General features: G+C 37.8%; 2 protein-coding genes across 4 annotated transcripts; one reads left to right on the top strand and one right to left on the bottom strand.

The window, feature by feature from the left end:
* mettl5 (methyltransferase 5, N6-adenosine) lies at positions 1-14,912 on the top strand. 3 transcript variants are annotated; one of them, XM_077216615.1, is made up of 8 exons: positions 1-45; positions 285-386; positions 10,578-10,692; positions 10,786-10,967; positions 11,044-11,126; positions 11,215-11,266; positions 11,952-12,001; positions 12,155-12,557. In XM_077216615.1, exons 2-8 carry the CDS (start codon positions 287-289, stop codon positions 12,194-12,196), a joined length of 624 nt encoding a protein of 207 aa, XP_077072730.1. In that variant the 5' UTR covers positions 1-45; positions 285-286; the 3' UTR covers positions 12,197-12,557. The 3 variants fall into 3 exon arrangements, with proteins under 3 accessions (XP_077072730.1, XP_077072728.1, XP_077072729.1); XM_077216613.1 differs by having other exon boundaries at positions 21-196; positions 12,155-14,912; XM_077216614.1 differs by having other exon boundaries at positions 21-192; positions 12,155-14,912.
* On the bottom strand, positions 11,907-19,745 carry klhl23 (kelch-like family member 23). Its single transcript, XM_077216611.1, has 4 exons — positions 19,516-19,745; positions 16,036-17,253; positions 14,420-14,572; positions 11,907-14,234 (listed from the first exon to the last, which is right to left on the bottom strand). The coding sequence occupies exons 2-4, from the start codon at positions 17,246-17,248 to the stop codon at positions 13,924-13,926; spliced, it is 1,677 nt and encodes a 558-aa protein (XP_077072726.1). The 5' UTR covers positions 17,249-17,253; positions 19,516-19,745; the 3' UTR covers positions 11,907-13,923.
* Between the last annotated feature and the right edge of the window lie 924 nt (positions 19,746-20,669).

The following is a 20,669-nucleotide window of genomic DNA, read 5'->3' on the forward strand; positions in this document are numbered from 1 at the left end:
TTGGACGGCAAGATAATCTTGCAGAAGAAGAAGAGAAAAACGCATGTAAGTGCACTACATGTTATCGTATCAATGCGATCCACTGTGTGAACTTCACTTGTGGAAAACACCATATATCAGTAGGTGACATCGCAAGATCACTGTAACACATCAGTCACGACGTCATGATCATTAGGCGCTTCAGTTAAGAGAGTCAGTGAGTCAACGTTCCTCATCCGATTAGCATTAAATATACCAATACAAGCAGGCTGATATGAGCTGGATTAACTGATCATCTGATGTAGATATGAAGCTTAAAGAGCTGGAGAGCTGTCTTCAGCAGGTGGATGGATTTGAGGAGCCCAAAATACTCCTGGAGCAGTACCCCACCAGTCCTCATATAGCGGGTGAGGATTATCTATTTTTGTTATTTAGACTCAATAATGACACTTTTAATTAATGTAAGATAGGTATTTGTGAATGTATGGATGTGGTCTGCTAGGGTAAGGTGAATATATATATATATATATATATATATATATATATATATATATATATATATATATATGTGTGTGTGTGTGTGTGTGTGTGTGTGTGTGTGTGTGTGTGTGTGTGTGTGTGTGTGTGTGTGTGTGTATATGTGTATGTGTGAGTATTTATTCACCTAGCAGACCATAATTTTATAATGTATATAAAAAAAGCACATATATGGTCTGCTAGGTGAATAAACGTTATATATATATATATATAATGCTATATTCGCTTTTGTATTCCATATCTGAATACCACAATTCAGTATAAAAATTGACAATTCATATTTTTATGCAATATTGGAGTATTTATTATAAATGTTTTATCTGTGCACATCTTTATTTTATTATTATTATTATTAGTAGTAGTAGTAGTAGTAGTAGTAGTAGTATTAGTATTAATCAAATGCCCTTGTAATCTTTAATCAAAATAAGTTCCCCTCCCTCTTGCAACATCATCTTTTCTCTGATGACCTGTTTACTGGCGTGAGGGCAGGACGTAGAATGTTGCCAAAATCGCATACTTGCTTGAGCCACTACTTATTTTGGTACTTTGCAAATGCTAAAAAAAGGATGTTCTATATAGTATTTAGTATGAAGGTACTACATTCACTGTGTTGTCATTTTCATGTGACCTACCTCACTGCCATTCCGCAAATCCTTTTTTCCAATCGCAAATTTATTTTTTTCTTGTTTGAGCAGTTGCACTCGAATATGTTACATTATAATACCATTTAAGATTTTTTTTTTACATAAAATTGTGTAAAGATTGAAAATTTTGAAAAGTCTACATTTTGATATTCAAGATGACAAATGGAAGCTATAGAAGCCTGCTTCTGCTTAGGAATAAAAATGGTATTAAAAAAGTAATTGCAACTTTTTATATCACAATTCAAAGTTTATATCTCCCAATTCAGACTTTCTCAAAATAACACAATTCTGACTCAATTTTTGCAATTCCGATTTCATATCACACAATTTTGAGTTAAAGGTCCACTGAAGTGCCTTGCTTGGAACATGCACCTTTGTATGATGCGTTAAAGGTGGGACATATTGATTGGCTCCTCCCCTTTTTCAAATAGCCAAAAGCATTTAGTTTACCTCACAGACTGCAAGTCGTTCTTGACAACACCATGGAAGCGAATCCGAGCGCTGATCTCCAACCCATATTGCTCCGTGACATGTCAACGGTCGTTTTGGCCAGGTGGTATTTATAGCATAGGGGGCGGGACACTTTAGATTCTAGAGAGCATTTGATTGGACAGAAGATGTGATGAGAAGCTGAAGTCTGCGGTGATGTCATAAAAATGTGTGTACCATTTCAGCAGAAGTGAGGGACTATAAGTTTTAAATGCTTATATCTCCTAAATGCGAATTTGTCATTGTTTTTGAATACACCAGATTATTCATAACCTTAAAGCGTTAAAGAAAAAAGAAAAAAAGACTTGCTTACTGCTCCGCGCTTTGCTCTATCGCTTTTATATTTTTATATTTTATCTCCTTTTATCACCTAATTTTAACTTCAGCAAATCAGCACAGTGCTCAAACGCTTGGATTACACAAAAAAAAGCAGAATTATTTTATTCGACCAGGCTCCCACTGAAAGCTTACATTCCGGGGAAGAGAAAACACAACTGCCATTAGGACATTCATAAGGATAAGAAAATGCCTCCTCTGGAATCTACTTGCTGCTCTAACTGCCACAGACTTTTACGAAGGATTGCAGTTCTTGAAACAAAGTTAATTGCGGGACCACCAAACCAGACGGAACACACAGCAGAGCTTCGTCATGGACGTCCTCAGCATACAGGCGGTGAGTCCGATGAATCTAGTGCTCCTCGACAGGCCATACTGAGTGTAGAGAAACAAGCCGATCGACTTACAAATCAATGGCACAAACAGGGAGCGAGACCCAAAGGCACTCGAGACATCAGATTGTCACGAGCATCACATATTGCCGCAGTAGCATCCTCTACCCCAGATATGGCTCTGACAAGGATTGCAAACACTGGTCTCCTACCACCGACTATACATCTTGAGAACAGATTTGAAGTATTAATGAATGAGGAATCCCCAAATTTGATGAATGAACACAGACTGAATCAGCCAGTAGCTAACACTGATGCTAACTGGGGCTCAAGGTCGAGCAGACAGCGGCACTCAGCTCAGAGCGCAGCCGGGCCCAGGACTCTGATAGTGGGCGACTCCGTAATCAGAAACATTAATAGCAGGGATACAACCACATGCAGCCTTCCACAAGCAACAACTTCTGATGTACTAAACAGTGAACTTCAGAACATTCTCATGAAACATAAGACTGCAAATCGACTCATCATTCATGTGGGAAAGAATGATATTCATAAAGAGCAGTCGGAACTCCTTAAGAAGGATTTCAATTAACTTTTTGAAACACTTAAAAGACTGAAAGTTCAAACATTCATCAGTGGACCACTCCCAGCAAGAGGAACAAACAGGAACAAAAAACCTGCAATATAAAAGGAGTGAACTTTATTGACAACTTCAATCTTTTCTGGAGTCAGAGGCAACTGTTTAAACAGAATGGCCACCACCCAAACAAACTTGGTTCAAGAGTGCTAAAGGACAATATCTACTTCTCCCTCCGTCATCCTTCTGCAGTGTGTGCCAATCCACTCTACCTGAATGGCACACACACACCTGGATACAGTATGAATGACCACAGGACTTCACTTCAGCACCTGAATAGACATGAGGTTGACACATCACACAAGGACAATAATAACACCACTCAGCCACAACAACCTCTGCACACGGACACAATCTCTGCTGAGCCCTGCCCACAGAGCTCACCACAGACAGACTGTGACTTACTAGCACTGCTCCAAGATTCAGCACCCAAGGATGACTTTCTGGAAAACAGCCAAGGAAACCAGGACAGCATATTACAGCCTCCGATAACACCAGAGCAACAGCCCCTCTCACCAGACACGTTATCTCTCTCTCCAGCATCTCCACTTTTGTGCTTCTCAGAGAAAATGGAACAACTGGTGTATGCTCTTCGGCTCTGCCACAGCGCCAGGGCCCACACCCCCCTCCATCTGCTCGAGGTGAACCAAAAACAACGGATACCAGCTCTCAGTGATATGTGTCAGGTCCCCGCTATGATAACAATAACTTTTCCAAATGTTTACCGAACAAGCCGGAACCCAGTGTACCCAGTGTGCCTGTATCTTTCGCTATTGCTGTTCGATTACATGATAGAAAGCAGAGGTGGGAGTAAGTCACACATGTGCAAGTCACAAGCAAGTCTCAGGTCTTAACCTTCGAGTCTCAAGCAAGTCCAAGTAATTTTTTTATAAAGGCAAGTCAAGTCAAGTCACTGCCTTATGTCAATCAAGTCAAGTCAAGTCGTAGCTTGGGTCACAAGTCACTGGCAAGTCATACAAACGTTTGACGATTTCACTGAATTTATATATTAAAATAAGTTAACACTACAGAAGTTGTGGACTATGGTTTTATTTGCAACTTTATTTATTTTTAATATATGCATTTCCACATATAGCTGAGTGGTTACTACAATAAAAATCTAAATGTAACTGAAATTAGGCCAACATTAAAGCATGAAATAATAAATATGCCTCAAACATTGCAGAAGACCATTAAAAGGTATTAAACAATTCACAATTCAAGTATAATTCCTATGCGACCAAAGGCATTCTTCAAACTGGCATCCCCTTAAAGGTGCAGTGCGTGACTTTAAGCGACATCTAGCGGTTCGGTTGCGAGTTTACACTAAGGGCTCAGCCCACCGCTCACCCCTCCCTTTCGAAGAAGCTACCGTGTCTCAAACGGGACAAACATCGTCGTCTGAGACAGCAGAGAATAGCCAGAGTAAACCAAGTTTCTGTACCACAGTCCATTATAAACCACATCATGGATAAAGTTTACAAAGCCATAGTCAGGTGAGGATCAAGGGTCTTAATATATATTATAATAATAGTAATCAGCTGATTGTCTCACGAACGTAACAAGCACATTTCTCCCCACATAGCAAACCCATAACACAGTGAGGGAGAAGAACCACATGAAACTATGCAACTATGTATTTTTTCTAACAGGGTAGTAAAAGTTTAGATGGCTAATACGAGCTGTTACTGTGGCTGAGCTGGTTAAAGCGTAAAGCCTTGTTTATACTGGACGCGTCCGCATGAGGCCAAAGGTGCGTGCGGCAAAAATGACGTGATTGTAACAGCGCGCGCGCCTCGCATCCCCTAGACACCATTTACTACACACAATAGGCTTTTTTCTCTGATTTTCTAAACTCGATCGACTTTAAATGCTTCCAAGATCGACGGGTTGGTGATTCCTGTAACTGTTTTACGGTCAATGACTAGAGTACTAATCAGCTGTCTCACGAACGTAATCACCACATTTATCCCCGCATAGCAAAGCCATAACACAGCGAGGGAGAAGAATAAAGTTCCATAAACAATCCAACTACATATTTTACACCACTGACAAGGGAAAAGTCACTACTCACGGCTTTTATGGCTAGCTTCTAGCTTTCTGCGGCTTCTCTTTCAAGGTAGTGACGAAACGCGCTCTGTAACGCTGTTTGTTCGCTGTCGGCTACGGTAGAAACATGACGTCACAATATGTCGACCTTCATAGAAGGGGATTCCCGCGCCTATGTAGATATAAATGCCTCATTCTAAGGTAATAAAAACATTACGGTTTATTAAGTTCTTTATACACCACTGAACACATAGTTATGGATGTAAAATTGCATTTCTGTTAATAGATACTCAAAATTTTCACACATTGCACCTTTAATACAAGTTATATATTTTTAATTATGAAGTTAAAACCGCCAATAGGTGGCGCCAAATTACCATATTAATGTACGAGTCATAGAAGCATTCATTTAACTTATGTTCAAAACGGAAGATTCGTTCTGGAACTAAGCAACTAGGTCACTGAATCACAAATACGCATAACTCTTTCTGTGGCTTGTTTGGAACTATTGTCATTGGAGAAATCGAGCAAAAACAGAAAATATTTGGAATATTAGGCTATGTCTAAATGTCACATCACAATATTCTCTCTTTGTTTACTGAACTGTTTTATGAAATCATTATCACATTTGCAATCGCGTCAATATTCTGGAAATATTTTTTTAATATCATATGTTATAATTATGAAAATAACTCATACTAGGGCATTTTTTTCCACCACATTTTGAATTTTTGGGTGCAATATTAATTCTGCTGGCATTTTGATAACATCTAATAGATGTAACCCCTGATGACATCTAACCCTGCTTTAAGAGAAACATAAAACACAACAAAACATTAACAGTTTTCCATGTTGTTTTTTGTCATTGGAAAGAACGACATATTTGGCTTTAAAGCATGATTTAAAAAGAAATGTGGCAAATGTTATACAAAACATATGACATCATTAATTATCATTTGAATATTGACAAGATTAAGCTACATTTGAAAACATAATTGTGTATGAAGAGAAATGCTGTTTTGACCAATATTCTCGATTTAAAGATAGTCAAATTAACTATAACAAACAGGTTAAACAAGCCATAGCTTACTTTTAGACGTGGTGAATTAAGTTCGACTGTTCGAGGTTGTGATGGTCGTCCGATATCCCTTGCCAGTTATTATGCGTACAGCAAATCTTCTTGTATGAATATAGTCAATTTCTAGTGTTTATATCCAAAAAGAAACGATGCTGGGAGATGTTTTTGTATTTAGCGCGCTCACCGCGATGTATGTTTTTTCTGGGCTTGTGTAGTGTCGCGCAATCGTGCAGAATCTGATGACTGGCGTCAATGGTTCCGTTGCTTTCATTTTGTTCATCAATTGATGTTGTGATGATAAAAGTATATCAAGTCATTCTCGAGACATACAGTTCAAGTCAAGTCAAGTCTCAAGTCATTGGATCTCAAGTCAAAGTCAAGTCGAGTCATTTTCTTAATTTAGTCAAGCAAGTCTCAAGTCCTTAAATTTGCGACTCGAGTCTCGAATCAAGTCATGTGACTCGAGTCCCCCATCTCTGATAGAAAGTCTAAGGCCTTCAAAAGCCATACAGCAAACCCATCTAATCTGGTGCTTATTACACGCCAAACTAAGATTGCTGTGGGGATAAAAAGTAAGACTGTTAAATTAGCACTTTTAAACATCCGCTCACTTAAAAATAAATCACTTCTAGTCAACGACTTAACCACATACAACCTAGATTTTATGTTGCTAAATGAAACTTGGCTTGAAGACAGCTGCAGTGCTACAGTCGTCAATGAAACAGCCCCTCCTAACTTTACTTTCATGAGTGTCTGCAGAGCTGTCAGAAGAGGCGGAGGTTTAGCTCCTCTTTTTAAAGATGTCTACCAATGTAAGCAAATATCATTTGGGAATTACCCGTCTTTCGAATATATGGGTATTGTGTTAAGAGGTGCTCCACGCATTTTACTTATCATTGTTTACAGGCCTCCAAAATACTCTCCAGCCTTTGCTTATGACTTTACAGAACTGTTATCAACAATTTCCTCAGAGTTTGACTGTTTTATCATTGCTGGAGACTTTAACATTCACATAGATAATGCAGAAACCAATATGGCAAAAGAAATCAAAACTGTTTTAAAAACTTTTGATCTGACTCAGCATGTACATGGACCCACACATAATCATGGACACACTCTAGATTTACTTATCAGTAAGGGTCTAAACATTTCATCGATTGTTATTAAGGATGTAGCACTGTCTGATCATTTTTGTATTTTCTTTGATATATTGATCTCTCCTGCCATTGAAGCTAGATCTTTGTCTGTCAAGAAGAGATGCTTAAATGAGAACACTAGTGTACTGTTTATGAAGGCTATATCTTTAACACCAAGCATATCTGCTGACTCTGTTGATTTTCTCCTTGATTCTTTTAACTCAAAAGTTAAGAGTGTAATTGATGATATTGCTCCTGTGAAAGTCAGGAAGAAGAATGGCAGACAAAAAGCACCTTGGAGAAACTCAACAGCAGTGCAAAATATGAAAAGACAATGCAGAAAAGCAGAGCGCTTGTGGCGGAAGACAAAACTTGTAGTCCATTATAACATCTACAAAGACCGCATCCATGCTTTCAATAAGGAACTAGGCAAAGCTAGACAGACTTTCTTCTCGAATATTATAAACAGCATTATAAACAACACACGCACTCTTTTTGCTACTGTAGAGAGACTGACAAACCCCCCAAGCCAGATTCCCAGTGAAATGCTCTCAGAGAGCAAGTGCAGTGAATTTGCTTCTTTCCTCTCTGAGAAAATCAATAATATCAGAAAGGTGATCAGCTCATCCTTGAGTTGCGCTGGGGTCAGGCAGATCAGACAACAGCCTGAGAAAGTAGTCAGTATGTCTGATTTTGAAGAAATTGATGGTAACATTTTGGAAGAAACCGTACAGCACCTTAAAACTTCAACCTTCGCCCTTGACGCACTTCCCACATCTTTTTTCAAAAAGGTGTTACACAGCTTAGAAGCAGATCTCCTAGAAGTGGTAAATGCCTCACTTCTCTCTGGGAGTTTTCAGAACTCCCTGAAAACTGCAGTTGTCAAGCCCCTCCTGAAAAAGAGCAATCTGGATAAGACCATATTAAACAACTATAGACCGATCTCAAATCTTCCTTTCATAGGCAAGATCATTGAAAAGGTTTTCTTCAATCATCAGAACAAATTCTTAAGCTCAAATGGATACTTTGACAATTTTCAATCTGGTTTCCGACCGCACCACAGCACAGAGACAGCGCTCATAAAGATAATAAACGATATTCGCTTAAATACTGATACAAGCAAATTATCAGTGCTGGTACTACTCTACCTCAGTGCTGCATTTGACACTGTCGATCACAACATACTTCTTGACAGGCTGGAAAACTGGGTCGGGTTTTCTGGGAAAGTCCTAAAATGGTTCAGGTCATACTTGGTAGGGAGAGGTTATTATGTGAGTATTGGAGATCATAAGTCTGAGTGGACATCCATGACATGCGGAGTCCCTCAAGAATCAATTCGTGCGCCACTCCTGTTCAACCTGTACATGCTCCCAATGAGCCAAATAATGAGAAATAATGCAGACGATACACAGCTCTACTTAGCCCTATCGCCTAACGATTACAGCTCCATTAACTCTCTGTTCCAATGCATTGATGAAGTAAACAATTGGATGTGCCAAACTTTCTTCAGTTAAACTAAGACAAGACTGAAGTCATTGTGTTTGGAAACAAAGATGAAGTTCTCAAGGTGAACGCATACCTTCAGTCTAGGGGTCAAACAACTAAAAATCAAGTCAGGAATCTGGGTGTGTATCTAGAGTCAGAGCTTAGTTTCAGTAGTCATGTCAAAGCAATAACTAAATCAGCATACTATCACCTGAAAAATATTGCAAGAATTAGATGTTTTGTTTCCAGTCAAGACTTAGAGAAACTTGTGCATGCTTTCATCACCAGCAGGGTGGATTATTGTAATGGACTTCTCACTGGCCTTCCCAAAAAGACCATAAGACAGTTGCAGCTCATACAGAACGCTGCCGCCAGGATTCTGAGCAGAACCAGAAAATATGAACGCATCACACCAGTCCTCAGGGCTTTACACTGGCTGCCAGTTACATTTAGGATTGATTTTAAAGTATTATTACTGGTATATAAATCATTCAATGGCCTAGGAGCTCAATGCATTCCAGATATGCTCACTGAATATAAACCCAACAGATCACTCAGATCATTAGGATCACATCAGCTAGAAATACCAAGGGTTCAGTCTAAGCATGGCGAGTCTGCTTTTAGCTACTATGCCAGCCGCAGCTGGAACCAGCTTCCAGAAGAGATCAGATGTGCTCCTACAGTAGTCACATTCAAATCCAGACTCAAAAAACATCTGTTTAGCTGTGCATTTACTGAATGAGAACTGTGCCACTGTTCGTCCGACTGTTTGCACTGTATTTTATTTTTATGTTTTTAATTATTCTGATTTCTTTTGATTATTTCTGTATTTTATCTTTTACTCTTAACTGTTTTATCTATTCTGATTTATTTTGATTATTTGAATTTCTTCTATGTATAGCACTTTGAATTACCATTGTGTATGAAATGTGCTATATAAATAAACTTGCCTTGCCTTGCCTAAAGCAATTAAAGCTTAAAGCACCCAAAAATGAAAATTCTGTCAGTAATTACTCACCCTCATGTTGTTCCAACCCTGTAAGACTTTCGTTCATCTTCGGAACACAAATTAAGATAATTTTGATTAAATCTGAGAGCTGGCTCACTCCTTCATAGGCTGCAAGGTAATTGAAACTTGCCGGCCCAGAAAGTTAGTAAAGACATCGTTAAAATAGTCCAAGTGACTACAGTGGCTCAACCTTAAGTTTACCAAGCGACGCGAATACTTTTTGTGCGTATAAAGCGACGAGAATACTTTTTGTGCGCAAAAGCTGTTGACGTACTGCAATATCATGACTGATGTTCTAGGGCCTCGATGACGTCAGAAATTGTGTGCTGATGGAGCGGCCCTTTGACCTTGGGAAAATATTAATAGGTCAATACATGTTATTGTAGTCTGATGAGTTTTTACATGAGATTGCACACAGACAGTATTTTGTAATAGTATAAGAATACTTATTAGCTATTAGATGTAATGTTCATTGTATCTGGTTATTTAAGGCATCATTCGTTATTTTGTCTCTTTCGACTTGCATTTTTTTCCTCCTTACAAGGTCGAGTGTTCAGTAAAAGACTTTCATGACTCAGACAAGAGGATTCAGTGCAGACTTTTACTGAGCATTTCTTTAAACCCAGACTCACTAATAAGCCTAATTCTGACAGAATTGTGTTTTAAAAGCACAATTCTGCGAGATAAAAAGTCGCAATTACCTTTACATTTTTTTCCATAAGAATCCTTGGCGTTTTATTCACGCTACTTGTCCAGTCAGCAAGTAAAAATCTCTTTCACTTGCCCCTTCAGAAAATTCTACTTGTCCCGGACAATCGTTAATGTTGAGCCCTGCATTCAGTTGTCTTATGTGCTTTTGTCTGTAGGCTGCATGTTGTTCACCATCCACAACACATTTGATGACATACAGAATAAACTAGTTGCAGATCTGGGCTGTGGATGTGGAGTTCTGTCTATAGGAGCTGCAGTCCTTGATGCTGGGTAAGATCAAATCCATCTTTCTCTCCATGCCCTAAAATTACTTGAGTTTTAAAAATGATATGTATCAACATAACCGTAATCTTTCCTTACAAGACTGTGTGTTGGATTTGACATCGACGATGAAGCCTTGGATATATTCAAAGGAAATGTTGAGGAATTTGAATTGTCAAACATTGATGTGGTCCAGTGTGACGTGTGCTCAATCGGGTCCTCTTACGGCAAGAAGTTTGACACTGTCATCATGAACCCGCCATTTGGCACCAAGCACAACCAAGGTAAGCGTCAGCTTACCCTCTGCCAATGCAATGCTTGACTTCACATCAACTTGTACATCCATGTCTTCAACCTTAGGTATTGACATGCAGTTCCTGCAGACAGCGATTTCTATGGCAAGTACAGCAGTGTATTCCCTTCACAAGACCTCAACACGAGATGTAAGTTACCCCATTGTGTCAGAATTTAGCAGCTTCAACTCTATACATGAGAAAACATAACTTACAATTGAATTGCAATTTTGTGCAGCACATTCAGAAGAAAGCAAATGACTGGAAAGTGAAAATGGAAGTCATTGCAGGTAAAATGTACAACACCTATAAGCATACTACACACTACTGGTTCAGAAAACTTTATTTGAAAGAAATTATTACTTATATTCATCAAGGATGCATTAAATGGATCAAAAGTCACAGTAAAGACTTTTACATTTTTACAAAAGTTGTTTTATTTCAAATAAATGCTTCTTTTGAACTTTCAAAAGAAGAATCCTGGAAAAAAAATGTAGCAGGGTGTCCACACAAATATTAAGCTGCCCAACTGTTCTCAACATTGATAATAATAATAATACATGTTTCTTGAGCAGCAATTCAAGCATATTCGAATGATTTCTAAAGGATCATGTGACACTGTAGACTGAAATATTAATGCTGAAAATTCAGCTTTGCATAACAGGAATAAATTAATTTTTTTAAATATATTCAAATAGAAAATAGTTATTTTAAATTGTTATAATATTTCACAATATTACTGTTTTTACTGTATTTTGATCAAGTAACTGCAGCCTTGGTATGCAAGAGATTCTTTCAAAAACATTTTAAAAATCTTACCAATTCCAAACTTTTGAACGGTAGTGTAGAGCTTATTGTTTTGTTTTATAACTCCAAGAGCATGCAGAAGTTTATGCAACACCTGTAGGTTGTAATAAACTATAAAGACTGTCATAGTATGTTTTTTTTTTTATCTTGAACTGTTTTTGTATACAGAGCTCAGATATGACCTGCCAGCATCTTATAAGTTCCACAAAAAGAAGTCGGTAAGTCCATGTTTTGAGTTGAGAATAGTTTCATTTTCACATTTTACACTGCCACAGAAAATAATTATTGCACTGGCAACATGTAGACACACTTTTTCATACTTTACCATGATAAACTGCTTATATCATTTTTTTTTTATCTGATTATTGTAGGTTGATATTCAAGTGGACTTCATTCGGTTCACTCCAACATAAAGGTGTTGGGGAAAAAGCAGTTTGTTGCTTTGCAACATTTTAGTAGGGGTTTTCACTGTTGTACAAAATAAATTTTTATACATTTACATACTGTATCATTTTTGGGTGGGTACCAAAGAAATGCCAGCACTACTGTAGGATTTCCAAACAAACTATTGTTGAAACTTCATTTACATTTGTGCTTTTCACATTTTTGGCAGCATTCACAGTTGAACATCATCATCACAATGACTAAAAACAATAAAATACACATCACACATATTTTTTTAGTAAAATCCTGGGTTCACAGTTGTATTACAAATTCAAAATCATGTAAATAAATACTGATTAAGAAATAAATACATTTAAATCATGTTTGAAATACCAGTAGAGTTTTGTTTTTTTAGTTGCAACATACTATAAAGTCACTGCAAAAGTGAAGTGCTGTAATCTATTGTGCTGGTCAGTATTTAGAAACTATCTTCCACCACAGATAACAGGCAAACCGTTTCTCACACATTATCAGTGACTTCACATGTTTAACAAATATAATATATTGACATCATTCACAAGTTTATTATTTTATATAGTGGGGTTCAAAAGTCTGAGATTTTCAGGGTAACAATTCAAGTGATAAATCGAAACTGAAAATGTACACGAGTTTCAGTTCATTCTTAATTGGTTTTCTCCCTGTTGGAGCTGACATGAACAAATCCTGATGATCATGATCTCCATTATAATCTGAGATTATCCAAAGAGCATTTTGTGGATCTGACCATCTGTACAAAAAGTCAAATGGTCAATGTATCAAGTTTGCAGGGTTCCTTCGCAGTATGGAATTTGATTTGTCATTTCCATGTCTGCATAATTATGGAAAAATATTTGTTTCCATACTACTGCCCCTATTTTGTCTAAAATATACAAATATTTTCTAAAAAATAAATTTGTCATACAAGCAGAGCGGGTATTCGGAGCTGGAAGAGAGCGGAGTCAAAAGTTTAGTGAACATGATATGAGAGTGGATTTGCAATGCACGAGGATTTAAGGCCCGTTCACACCAAGAATGATAACTATAATAATAAATACATAGCTTTAATTAAAATTATTCGAGCCTCCATTGCAAATCAGGTTTATTTGGCAAAATTTACAGACTGTAACAGCTGTTTGCAATGAACAAATCAAACAACAGTAATTGAAATAGCTCAACACAACAAATGTTTTACGTGCTTTCCCCAAATTCAACTGAAAATTTAACTTTGAATGACTTCTGCAGTCTCAAAATTATTCAACCCCCTGAATAGAATCCCTCACAACAGCACAAATCTGCAAAACAGGTGTTGTCTCAAGTGCACCTGATGCTACTTATCAAGGGCTTCATTAGTTGCATCAGGTGTGCTTGAGCTAGAACACATGAAATATCTGATCTGGCTAGGTTTGTTGAGTGTCACGTTTAACTGCATGTTAGAAATATGACTTAAAAATAAGTCGAAAGAATGGACTAAAAAGTTAAGAGAAGATATCATCGCCCTTCACAAACATCAGCACGCAAACCAAAGAACATTACTGAACTGGAGGCCATTGCTCATGGGGAATGGGCTTAGATTCCTCAGAAATGCTGCCAGAAGCTGGTGTCTGCTTATTCCTTTTACCACATTACTCGAACTATTTATATTCAATCAGGTTTAAACAAATACATGTGGTCTGGTCTCAGACTTTTAAACCCCACTGGATGTGATTGTGCAGTGATTTCACACACTGAACACACAAACGCAGCCGTGTGAGCGTGCGGCCGATGGGAGGTTCCCCACGATCTCCCAGCAGTCTATCTCAGGGTCGTATCTTTCTATATTCTGCAGATATGTCCCCTTAGAGTATGAATACCCTCCTGCTACATAGATACACCCGTTTATAACGGCCGATCCACACTCCATCCTTCTCTCCTTCATCACACACATCTGTCTCCATTCATCTTGCTCGGGGTCGTAGCAATCTGTGATGGTGGTCTGACCGCCGACCAGATAAAGCTTATTGTTTAAGGAGACTGAGCAAAGACCGTACTCTGAAAGTAAAGAGTTTTGATGAGTTTTCAAATGATAAGGGATGGTGAAGAAGGTTAAATATGGGCAGGTACATCATTATGAGAGAAACCAAATGGACTAATTTCTGTTAGGATGCTGCCTTGGCTTAGAGCCTATGGTGGAGATTACATTTTGGCTCATCTGATATGAAACGTTGGTGGCTCACCAGGATGTGGACATATCGTTGTGATGCTCCACTCGTTAATATCTGACCGGTAAGTCTGAATCTTCTCGTAAGTGCAGGTTCCTCTGTACCCATAATGCCCTCCAGTTACATAGATTCTTTCATTCACCACGCAAGAGGTTGCATTTCCCACACCTTTAAAGTAAAAAAAAACTTCCATCAACAGGCATTTTAAGTCTTTGGTATTAAAACGTTTTTCAGTGTAAGACAATACATTTTCCAACATTAAAAATGTTTTAAACTGCTGAAAGCTGAAATCGTAGTTTTTGTGAAAACTGTGATAAATTTTTATCAGGATTCTTTGATAATAGAATTTTCAAAAGAACATTGCTTTATATGAATGTTATACATCTGCTTGTATATGAAATAAAAAAAAATCTTTTGTAACATTATAACTGACTTTACTGAAAACATTTTTAATCCTTCCTTGCTGAACAAAACTATTAATAAATATTACTGACCCCAAACTTTTAAACAGTAGTGTATATATCTGTATATCTTGCCAGAAATGTACTAAAGAAACGTAATAATCTGTTTTTAAATGATAATGTTTTATATCATTTCATGGTTTCTGATTTCATTATGTAACACATGAACCATTGCAAATGACACGACAACATTTTGTGCAGTCTTGTACTTTTGTCCTTTTTTTTTTGTCCTATTTTCATATACTTTTTGCTGAAAATAATATGCCGTAATTTATATTGAAGCTGATAGATTCAGCAAATGGCTATTCCAATACCGAGGCCACTTTTTTAATAAAAGGATTCAGAACTCCTTTTTTAGTAAACGGTTGTGTGTAAATAAACTGAAGGTGCGTCGCAATTTGCTTATGCACTATTCTGTGCCGTTTTGTAGTATAAATAGTCGTGTTTTTACACACAGAATTCCAAAAAGTAAAATGCACTTCAAATACTCAGATGATGCACTTAATTGACCCTTCGCAAGGAGTTTGTGCGATCTGACCAATCATAATCCACCATCCGCCGAATCCGCTATTTTTTGTCCGACAAAGTCAGGAGAGTTAGTAGATTAACGTTGGAGGATTTTAACTTGAAAAACTAAGTGTACTGACGTTTTCCGCGGTTAAAATAACATTCCTTCTTGCTCATTCATGTTTATTTGATGCTATAAATTAACTAGAAGGAAGAGATGATCAGTTCACGAGCAGCTTTAACTGAGGCTCTACAGCGATCGGTCAAGACACATTAAAGAGCCACAAAACGGTATTTATTGTTTACATTTCTTTAAAAAATTACCAAATTTCATATCAAAAGTAACCTGGTATGTCGTGTCTGTCAGCGCGTTGTCAGTGTCCTCTGCTCCGAGTTGTATTTTTCACTGTGTGAGAACATGGTGTGTGGCGTGAGAGCGCCGTGGTTTGTCCGACATAGCAACAGTAACTAAGGGGGCGGGTCTTTGCGAACGGTCAATTGTAGGATATTGGCCACTTCATGCACTCAACTAGCTGAGGGGGAGGGGCTATAAGACTGATCTTCAATGACAAAATAACCTTATTAAATTCATACACAACACAGTTGAGTACATAGTATTGGTATATGGTGAGTCATTTGGGACACAACTTGAATTTCTCATACCTTGTATCATATTAGCCACAGGGAACCATGTCTTCTTCAAGGGGTCATAAAATTCAGTTTCTTGTGTTGGAGCTCCTGCCGTGTATCCACCTATGACATATATGCACCCCCGTAAAGCCACGGAGCAGTGGTAATATCTGGCTGTGATCATCGGACATCCTTCTGTCCATTCATCCGAGTCTGTGTTATAAATCCACACGGTGTCTAAAGCATCTACAGTCTCTGTCCTGTATCCTCCGGTCACGTAGATATCAGGGCCTTGAAGTACCACACTATAACTCTCTCTTGCAAAGTCAGGCATGTCTTTGCCCTGAACCCACGTGTTGGAAACAGGGTCCCACATGTGGACTTCACACAATGGATGCCAGTAATACCCACCAATAACATACAAGCTGCATGTTAGTTTTTTGTAGCAGTGCGAGAAACCTTTGCCTGGCTTCAAGGAGGTAAGAATTAGAGATCGCAATTTGCTTTCAAAGCATTGTTTGCGTAGATCCAAAGCAGTTTTGAGGTACACGTCATTCACGTCGAGATGGATGCAGTTGAGAAGCTCTTTCAGATGGTCTATTCTAGGAGCCGCGTCATGGGCGACCCATTTCACCACAGCGTCCAATAACGTCGCCTCTTTCCACACATTAAGGTTTTCAGTTGCTAAAATCACCACGAGCTTTTGGAAATCCACCTCTAGGAACTCCTCCTGAAGTGTGAGTTCCTCAAAGCGGCTCAGTATGATCCTCAAAGCCGCGCGCTCCAGTGCAGAGCACACGTGAAGCTCGGCGAACGAGTGCATCCCGAGACAGTTGTCGACGTCCAGCAGACGAATCAAGAAGTTCTCGCAGGCTTTCTTGAGCGAGCTGAGCTGCAACAGGTCTGCGGCCTCCAGAAGACTTTGAACGTTGCTCTGGGTTATGCTGATCTTTGAAGTGTAGACGTAAGTCACCAAAGCACCCAGAATCTCCCCGTCTATGCAAGGTAGGTTGATAGTGTCATTCAGACGTTCTCTCATGTCTAAGGTGAACATTACCTTGAAATAGGAGCTGCGGGTTGATAGGACAGCCTTGTGGCAGTGGAAGAGCTGTCCTGATGAAGACTGCAGGGTGATGTCCGTGAACAGGCCGCTGCTGTGGAACTCGTGAAGAGCTTCCAGCACTTCTGATGAATGTGAAGCGTCACAGAACTCATATGAGTAGCCACTTTGAACTTTTCCTGACATTGCAACTGGAAAGAGATGATTTTCAACACTCTAGACCTTAATGCTCAAAATAATTAATTGGCTTGAGTAGGGTAAACCTAAATTAAACAAATTAGTTAAAACTTTTATGAGTATTTAGAACCTTTTTCTTTTGAGTTCACAAAGCTGAACTTGTTTCTTTTAATTTAGACTAACTTAAATTTAACTAAAACTGGACTGGAATTTCTATTTTCCAGGATGCTTTGCCATGACACTCGAAAGGGAGAGTAAATGCTAAAATTAAGTGTTATATAATTTTGTGTGTGTGTGTGCAAGATTTAGTAGTGTTAAGTATTAAGCTAAGATATAATGAATTGGCATAAAAATGATGTAAATATGTAAAAAGTAAAATTTTAATAGATAAGGACAGATATCGATGCAGTTACGCTGGGGCTAGTTGTCACATTTATTCCAGTGAATATTTCTCATTTTTATTTTTGAAGGTTAGATTCTGTATGAACCTATAAGTCTTTATTATCAAAACGTCGTTGTTTATTGTCACACATGTTGACCTAGTGTTACTTGTCACACCATAGCTCCTTTCACACAGCGCGTTGATCCCGGGACATTGCCGGGATCAGTCCCAGAACGCGCGCTGTGTTAACGAAAGCTGTAACCAATGCTGTGTCGTAATGATGACGCTGAAGTGAAAGCAGGCTAGTGGAACGGTACGTAATGCACCAGTTTATGATAGAATCAGAGAAAAAAATGCACAAGCGTGGTTTCAAAATCGCAGCTCATTAGCAAACTATAGACGCTGCTGAGACATTACGTCACATCGATGTCACGTGTCTTTACGTGATTTTTACGGGTTGTGTGTGAACGCTCTGATTCCGGTATTGTGCCGAATTTCAAACCCCCCGCCAAATTATTATTATCACTAATAGGATTAGTTGTGGGGGAGGGGTTAGGATTAGGGGTGGGGTTAGGATTAGGCAATCAGGTACTGATTTCAACGAGGGAGGTAATAATTTTGCGGGGGGTCGAAATTCGGCACAACACCGGAAAATCACTGGCAGTGTGAATGCACCAAAATCAAACGAACCCGGGTCAAATCCCGGGTCACTTTATCCATGTATTTTCCGGAATCTCTGTGTGAAACGGGCTCATGTGGGGTAAGTTGTCACAACTGGCATTAAACATTATAGGCTTTTTTGGCAAAATGCAAACAGTAAAACAATTATGAAAAACAATACTGAAAAAGCAACATGTTGTAACATAGCATATACAATATCAAATTGGTTTTGCCAGGAAATAGTAATTAGTCAATTTTATAAAATTACAACATCTAAAACGCGTATGACAATAAATTTGTATGTCATTTATTTCTTTTCTATTTCAGCTTTTTGTTAAACTTCTTTCATCATATAGGCTAGGCAAGTTGACTTCTGAATGTGTGTATATATATATATATATATATATATATATATATATATATATGTCTGTTTTTCCTGGGTCCACTTGTTTACTTAACAGATATTACAAAAATATTTTTAGAAATTTAAGTTATGAGATTTAAAAAAAAAATCCTAATAAAAGACAATTTTGAACCAGTGTTATTTAAATTTTGGATTCGTTTTTATTTTTTCCATTTTCCTTTTCATTTTAGTTACCGTTTTAGTAATTTGGTTGTGTGTAGGGATGCACCGATAAGATAAATTTTGGTCATACCAATATATATACCAATATTTATATTTATAATTATAAATAAAGAAATAATACAAAAACAAAAGTCTCATCATTAAAAGCCATGTCCCAAATACAATTATAATGATGTTCTCATAATTCTTTGTAGCCTATATGACAGATTTTCCTTTTTAAAGTGATTCCAGTCATATTTCAAGCAATTCAAACCATCATGGCAAACAGTGCGTATCTGAAGTGTAAGCTGAAGGAAATAATTCATTATGTATTAGGCGTTAATATAGGCCTATAGGCCAAATTTTCTTATAGACCGATAACAATAACATAAAAAATGAACATATCGGTCATACCGATATATTGTTGTTTTTGTTTTGTTTTTTAATATGTGTATAGTTAACAATATTATTTTTAGTTCATTAATTTAAGTAAAAAGCATGTTTTTTATTAAGTTTTAGTCAAATAAAATAACCCTGTGAACCTTTGAACTCGTTTTTTGCAAACAAACCTATTGCAAAAGCAAATGAAAACAAGCCTTCATGCAATTTAACTCTTTACCTCACAACCTGAGCTTGTGACAACTAGCCCCTATGTAAAGACAAGCTTACCTGGCCCGTAATGACTGACTGATTGCCACAGCTCGTCCTTTCTTCGCTGGAGAAGTTTTATCTCCAACAGTGAAACTTGTGCTCGGACAGATCAGACATGTGGCCCCTGTATTTAGCCTCAGCCACTACAGAATGTCAAGCTCCTATTTTGGTATCTGTGTAATAGCTGGAGACTTTGCTGTCACCCGCCACTGGTGATTCAACACAGCCGCGTCCTTCAGCCATGTGACGACACCAGTATGTTCACAAGCATCCCATCTTTACAAAGATATGTTTCAAAGTGCCACCACTTGATCGATTCTTCAATCAATTGAGACATAATACTAGCTTTCACGTTTCAGTTGTCATGGCAGTAGGCTACTGAGTGTATAATCCTAATAAGGATTAAATCCGTTGCATAATAACGCCTGAGGGAAACTAGTGCCAAGGACGGCCGAACACCAAGAATTATTCCATTCCGAGCGCGTCACAGCTTTCTTAACTCAAAAACGTTTGTTTATAGCTTATCGACGGTGAGTTACTTATTGGTGTGTAGCTAGCATTAAGTCCACAGGGTACATTAAAAGGACAGAAATAACCCAGTTACCATGGAAACAGTGTTAAGGTTCAAGTTGATGAAGCGAGCGCTTTTTCCTGCTTGATAGAGGCGATTTATAAGTGAATTTCTCAGAGGTTTTAAATATCCTTTCATATTATTATTGTTAAGTGCTAACGAAGTATTTAAATTGAATGCATTCTGCGATCTCAAGATATATTTAAGTCAATTCTCATGTATAATTGAAATGTGAATTGAATCTCAAGACAAACACATTAAATTGATAGTTCGCCCAAAATGTATAATTCTATCATTTATTCACCCTAAAGTTGATCTAAACCTTTATAAGTGTCTTTGTTCTGTTGAACACAAAATAAGATAAATAATTTTTAAGAATGTTGGTAACCAAATAGTTTCTGGTCCCCATTGACTTCCATAGTAATTTTTCCATAATATGGAAGTCAATGGAGACAATAAACTGCTTGAATATCTTTTGTGTTTCAGAAGAAACTATCCCGTTAATCCTGAATTTGTTTGCTAACAATCTTTGGTTCCTGAAACGGTCTTAAAACATTCGTTTAAGGCCATAAAATAATAAATCTTAAAGTTAAAACAAAGT

Source organism: Siphateles boraxobius, unplaced genomic scaffold (assembly GCF_051911475.1).
Source record: "Siphateles boraxobius isolate OS27281-9 unplaced genomic scaffold, OSU_SipBor_1 7, whole genome shotgun sequence".
NCBI lineage: Eukaryota > Metazoa > Chordata > Actinopteri > Cypriniformes > Leuciscidae > Siphateles > Siphateles boraxobius.

Excerpts from the sequence above, each read along its gene's own strand:
- klhl23 (XM_077216611.1), bottom strand. The coding sequence starts at position 17,248 with ATGTCAGGAAAAGTTCAAAGTGGCTACTCATATGAGTTCTGTGACGCT. Across the intron at positions 14,573-16,035 it reads TGTGGCTAATATGATACAAG|GTGTGGGAAATGCAACCTCT; the intron begins GTATGAGAAATT and ends TTTACTTTAAAG. Across the intron at positions 14,235-14,419 it reads AACGATATGTCCACATCCTG|AGTACGGTCTTTGCTCAGTC; the intron begins GTGAGCCACCAA and ends CTTTACTTTCAG.
- mettl5 (XM_077216615.1), top strand. The coding sequence starts at position 287 with ATGAAGCTTAAAGAGCTGGAGAGCTGTCTTCAGCAGGTGGATGGATTT. Across the intron at positions 387-10,577 it reads CACCAGTCCTCATATAGCGG|GCTGCATGTTGTTCACCATC; the intron begins GTGAGGATTATC and ends TTTTGTCTGTAG. Across the intron at positions 11,127-11,214 it reads ACAAGACCTCAACACGAGAT|CACATTCAGAAGAAAGCAAA; the intron begins GTAAGTTACCCC and ends AATTTTGTGCAG.